General features: G+C 53.0%; 1 protein-coding gene across 1 annotated transcript; it reads left to right on the top strand.

Annotated features, from left to right (window-relative positions):
- The first annotated feature begins 3712 nt into the window (after positions 1-3712).
- Positions 3713-4162, top strand: LOC147975420 (uncharacterized). The gene has a single exon (XM_087520414.1). It carries the CDS (start codon positions 3713-3715, stop codon positions 4160-4162), a length of 450 nt encoding a protein of 149 aa, XP_087376540.1.
- The last annotated feature ends 2104 nt before the right edge of the window (positions 4163-6266 follow it).

Below are 6266 nucleotides of genomic sequence, written 5' to 3' on the forward strand. Positions count from 1 at the left end.
TCCGCCAGAGCCCTAGATTGATTCCGCCAAGGATCCGCCTCGTGGCGGCGGAGTCTCATCCCAAAAGCTTTCTTATGATTTTTTCCTCAAGGAAAGACTCCATATACCAAAATATGGGCATCGGAGGGCCACCAGGGGGCCCACGAGGCAGGGGGCGCTCCCCCCACCCTCGTGGCCAGGGTGTAGCCCCCCTCTGGAACTTCTTGCACTTAGTATTTTTTATATATTCTGGAAATGACTTCCGTGAAGTTTCAGGACTTTTGGAGCTGTGTAGAATAGGTCTCTAATATTTGCTCCTTTTCTAGCCCACAATCCCAGTTGCCGACATTCTCCCTCTTTATGTAAACCTTGTAAAATAGATATAATAGGCATACGTATTGTGACATAATGTGTAATAACAGCCCATAATGCAATGAATATCGATATAAAAGCATGATGCAAAATGGACGTATCAACTCCCCCAAGCTTAGACCTCGCTTGTCCACAAGCGAAAGCCGAAATCGAAAAATATGTCCACATGTTTAAAGATAGAGGTGTCGATAAAAATAAAATACGGACATGAGGGCATCATGATCATTCTTAGAACAACAACTTATATAATTCTTATCATATGATCTCTTATGCTAGAGTAACAATTCAATCACAATTTCAAGTATGAATCATAAACTTCATTGAAAACTAACAAACTATAATCTCAGTCATTGGAGCAATTGCAATTTATCATAACATAGGAATAGCAAGAACAGATTCATGATAGCAACTTTGTGAGAAAATACCACTCACCACAAAGCATTGCATGGCATAAACAGATTCATGATAGCAACTTTGCCTAAACAGATTCATGATAAAAACAGAGCATGGCATAAACAGATTCATGATAGCAACTTTGCGAGCAAATACCACTCACCACAAAGCATTGCATGACAACATAAGCATACAAATAGCAAGAAGACATGTTCATGAAGCTAAACATGGCAAGATAAAGTTCATAGGATGCATGGATTACTAGCAACAACCATGGCAATATTGATTAACATGTTAACAATCTCCCAGGAACATTTTATAGCAAAAGTAGAGCAAGAAAATGACATGCTAGAGTACTCCATAATTGAAACGAGGGGAATGAATGGATAGAGAATAACCACATGTTCAAAACATCCTTACTAATGCATCTCAAAATAAGCATGGAACTCATGGTAGCATCAATTTTACATGGCATCAATATAACAGCAGGAAAAGACAGCAAAATCCTAAGTCCCTGAAAACAGCAACATCACGGAGCCTAGTTTGCATGCTTGTGCTAGTCACCACATAGATCAAAAAAATACAAAACTTGCACCTCTGTAAAGATGGCATGTACTAGTTCAAAACACATGTAGACCACATGCTCATATGATGCACACATCAAATGCAAAAAAATGACAAATCATCATGATCTGATAAGAACCAGCAGCTAACATTTTATAGCACTCTTGCAACAATGAAAATGGCATCATAATGAACAGTAACATCCATGTAAATGCTTCTAACATGAAGAGCTCAACGAAGCGAACATTTCGACATATCATATGCATGATTTGGAGCTACGGTCATGGAGATATGATGAGATGAAGGAGACATAAAATATTAGGGAAAAATGACTTAGACGAAAATCAACCTCTCAGGAAAGTCAACAGGCAGATGAAGAGGTCCGGGACGGAGGGAACCGGGACGCGGTGTTGTTTGGTTGGATGGCCCGGTGGATCTCATCCACCCTGGGTGGATCTGACCAAAACGAGCTCTAGCGAGGGGTACCGGCGACGGGAAGCGGCAGCGGCCGGCAGGCGCGGCGCGCATGCGGTGACTGAGTGGCGACCCGAGGCGGCGGCGCGGTGGCGGGGTAGGGCGCAGCAGCGGGTGGCGGTGAGGTGCGCAGCCGGACGTCGAGGCGGCGCGGTTGGTCTGGCCGGCAGGCGGCGAGGGCGGCGGCCGGCGAGGCGCGGGAGGAGGTGGCGGCGTGGCGGCGCATCGGCGAAGCCGAGCAGGGCCCGGAGACGGGCCGGCGTGGTGGTGGGACGGTGGCGGGGTGAGGTGGCGCGTTGCAGTTGGTTAAGGCGGCGACAATGATGACATGTTGCCCCGGGATTGTTCTGGGCGACGTGGCTGAGGGCGGCGGATATGTACGGCGTGGCACGGACGCGTCCGGATGCGCGGAGGAGGAGGTTACGGTTGACCCGCGAAAATTCGGAGGGGATCACATTTTTATAGGTAGAAGGAGGTGGGAGTGTCCAAATGAGGTGTGGTTGTCGCCCACATGATCGTGATCCGACGACAGAGAACATGGAGATGGTTTAGATGGGTTATTGGGATGTTTTGGAGGGGTGTTGGGATGAATCACAAAGAGGCTTTAGCGGTTACCCGATTAACCATTGGGGCATCAAACGGCCTCCAAATGGAACGAAATTTGACAGGGGTCTACCGGTGGTGTAGCAAGGCCACTTGACAAATCTCGGCCCATTCTGAGAACGTTTTTCTCCCGCTCATGAAAAGAGATAAGAGGGGTGTGTCGGGTGCATGTCGGAGTGTCGGATTGCGAAACAGACAACGGGAAAAATGATCGGATGCATGAGACGAACACGAATGCAAATGCGATGCACATGATGACATGATATGAAATGCATGACATGAACAAAAAGCAAAAAAAAGACAAAAACGCAACCACGAAGGGAAAATCATGTCGCATCTCCGGAAAAGGCAAGAGTCGGAGTTACAAATATGGAAACTTGTATCCTGGGCGTTACAATGCCATCCTTGGGTATCCGGCCCTGGCCAAGTTCATGGCAGTGACCCACAATGGCTACAACGTCCTCAAGATGCTAGTGTCGGCATTCTGGGAACAGGGGTCCCCAGACTTGCCTGACTGTAGCCCGTAGCGTGGGTCCACCAGCGGCCCCGTACGGCCCATCTTCACCAGCAAACATTCAAGACCCTCACGAGGGGCCAAGCCGTGCGAGGTGGATGATGCAAGATCTCCTCAAGGGCGGCCTCCCTAGGCTAGCTCGCGAGGGGCGAAGAGACCAAGGCTAGGGGCACCTCGTGAGGTTCCTGTGACGCAAGCCATGATGACTAGAACCAGGCGGCCGCCAGGCGGGCACCAGCACGCGCAGTGTCCTCATTTTCTCTTTGGCGCTAAAGGGGCAAGCGTAGGCGAGGAGTCCCGAGGCATCATGCAAAGATTTCCATATCGGTGCAATAAGACCAAGACCAGCAGGACGGCAAGACGGAGGTCACCGTTGAGCCCAAGGCGGCGTCACCACCAGAGCATTTGGCAGGCGAAGACCACTTTTGTCAGGATAGCTTGTACTAGTTGTCTCCCTTCGAATTTGTCCATTGTGGGATCCCTTCCCGCTCAATATTTGGGAAGAGGACCACGACCTCTATAAGTAGGACTATCCACCACCAAGGGAGGCAACTGATTCAGACCCAAATCATCCCGAACCACACAAGTTCAACACGTACAAGAACACCCCCCCTCAGGAGGTTGCTCTTCCCTTGTAACTGTTCTTCCTCAGCCCAAGAGGCAATCCACCACACCACACTGGAGTAGGGTATTACACCACAATGGCGGCCCGAACTAGTATAAATCTTGTGTCTCGTGTTCTTTGGGTTCGTCGAGCTAGGCTGTGAGATCGTAGAGTGCGTGAACTAGAGAGGGGAAGAGATCTTCATGCGCATGGAGGCGTACCTCGCGGAGGTGCACAAAATGGTGAAGCGGTTCCTGGGTCTGGAACTACAGCATGTACCTCGTGGCACCAACAAAGAGGCTGATGACATCGCCAGAAGAGGATCCGAGCGGAAGCCCCAAGAGCCTGGCATCTTCGAGGAGAGGCTCTTCAAGCCCTCGGCAGCACCTCCGCCTACAGAGCCGCTGCCATCTCAGGAGGAACTCCCCCAGCCTCCAGCCTCAGGAGCCCCCACTTGCGGCCCGACCTCGGGAGCGCGCCTCCTCTTAGCACTCGAGCCTCAAAAGGGGAGCTGGATCGAAGAGTTCAAGGCATACCTGACGCAAGGCACACTGCCAGAGAAGGAGGAAGACACGGAACGTGTGGCCCGGCATGCTACGGTGTACTGCATTCAGGATAGTAAGCTATACAGGAAGTGGCCAAATGATGTTTCTCTATGATGCATTTCCATGGAACAAGGGAAGGAGTTGCTGGCTGACATACATGGCGGAGCCTGCGGGCACCACTCGTCGTTGCACACCCTGGTCGGCAAGGCTTTCCGCAGCGGGTTCTACTGGCCCACAGCCCTCAATTACACGGCCGAGCTGGTTTAATCTTGTGAGGCCTGCCAGTTCCATGCCAAACAGATACACCAGCCTGCTCAGGACCTCCAGACTATCCCGCTCTCATGGCCGTTCACGGTCTAGGGGCTGGATATCCTGGGTCTATTCCCTCGAGCTCCAGGAGGCTACCGCTACCTCTACGTCGCCATTGACAAATTCACCAAGTGGGCGAAAGTGGAAGCTGCCCGCACCATCCCGGCCGGGTCAGCAGTCAAGTTTAACAAGGGCCTCGTAAGCCGATTGGGGGTCCCTAACCACATCATCACCGACAAAGGCTCGTTGTTCACTAGCAATCTCTTCAAAATGTATTGTGCTAACCTTGGAACACAGATCTGCTACGCCTCTGTGGTGCACCTCAGGAGCAACGGCCAGGCCGAACGCGCCAACGCGGAGGTCCTGAGGGGTCTCAAGACAAGCACCTTCAAGAAGAAGCTTGAGGCCTGCGGTAGGGGCTGGCACGACGAGCTCCAGTCCGTGCTGTGGTCCATCCGCACCACCGCCACCAGGCCGACAGGCGAGACCCCGTTCTTCCTCGTCTATGGAGCAGAAGCGGTTCTCCCACACGAGGTCAGGCATCGCTCCGCACAGGTCCTGGCATTTGATGAAACGCGGCAGGACGCCATACGGGGGATGGATCTCGTGCTAGGGGAGGAACACTGACGAGAAGCCTTGCTCCGAGCTGCGAGGTACCAGCAGGCGCTATGGCGGTACCATACCGCAGCGTCCGCTCCAGGACGCTCGAGGTGGGTGGTCTTGTCCTGAGGCGGGTGCTCTCTAGGGAAGGGCTGCACAAGTTCTCGCTCATGTGGGAGGGCCTATTTCAGGTCGCCCACGTCTCCAGGCCTAGCGCAGCACCCCTGGAGACGCATGATGGGATCCCCATCCAGAACGTCTGGAACATCTAGCACCCCCGGAGGTTCTACCCATGATGCAAGGCCCAGTGCCTATGAAGAATCTCCGCTCGTGACACTCTCATGTAATAATGAGTGGGGCTGTACACCCCCCGGAGTCTGAGGAGTGACGCCCTCGGGCCTCGGGGGCTACCTCCCACGCCTAGTGGTAGAACTTAGGTCCACGCTGGTGACAAGACAAGACGACTAGATTAGGTGCTGGACGCGGCTTTTTATTTGTGTTCACATGGAGGCGTACCTCGCAGAGGTGCGCAAAATGGAGGAGCAGTTCCTGGGTCTGGAACTACATCATGTACCTCGTGGCACCAACAAAGAGGCTGATGACATCGCCAGAAGAGGATCCAAGCGGCAGCGCCAAGAGCCTGGCATCTTCGAGGAGCGGCTCTTCAAGCCCTCGGCAGCACCTCCGCCTACAGAGCCGCTGCCATCTCAGGAGGAACTCCCCCAGCCTCCAGCCTCAGGAGCCCCCACCTACGGACCAACCTTGGGAGCGCGCCTCCTCTTAGCACTCGAGCCTCAGAAGGGGAGCTAGATCGAAGAGTTCAAGGCATACCTGACGCAAGGCACGCTGCCGGAGAAGGAGGAAGACGCGGAACATGTGGCCCGGCATGCTATGGCGTACTGCATTCAGGACAGTGAGCTATATAGGAAGTGGCCAAATGATGTTTCTCTATGATGCATTTCCAGGGAACAAGGGAAGGAGTTGCTGGCTGACATACAATGCGGAGACTGCGGGCACCACTCGTCGTTGCGCACCCTGGTCGGCAAGGCTTTCCGCAGCGGGTTCTACTGGCCCATGGCCCTCAATGACACGGCCGAGCTGGTGAAATCTTGTGAGGCCTGCCAGTTCCATGCCAAGAAGATACATTAGCCTGCTCAGGACCTCCAGACTATCCCGCTCTCATGGCCGTTCACGGTCTGGGGGCTGGATATCCTGGGTCCATTCCCTCGAGCTCCAGGAGGCTACCGCTACCTCTACGTCGCCATTGACAAATTGAGCAAGTGGGCGAAAGTCGAAGCTGCCCGCACCA

The sequence above is a fragment of the Triticum urartu genome, chromosome 4A, assembly GCF_056163025.1.
Source record: "Triticum urartu cultivar PI428250 chromosome 4A, HENAU_Tu73, whole genome shotgun sequence".
In the NCBI taxonomy this organism is placed as follows: Eukaryota; Viridiplantae; Streptophyta; class Magnoliopsida; order Poales; family Poaceae; genus Triticum; species Triticum urartu.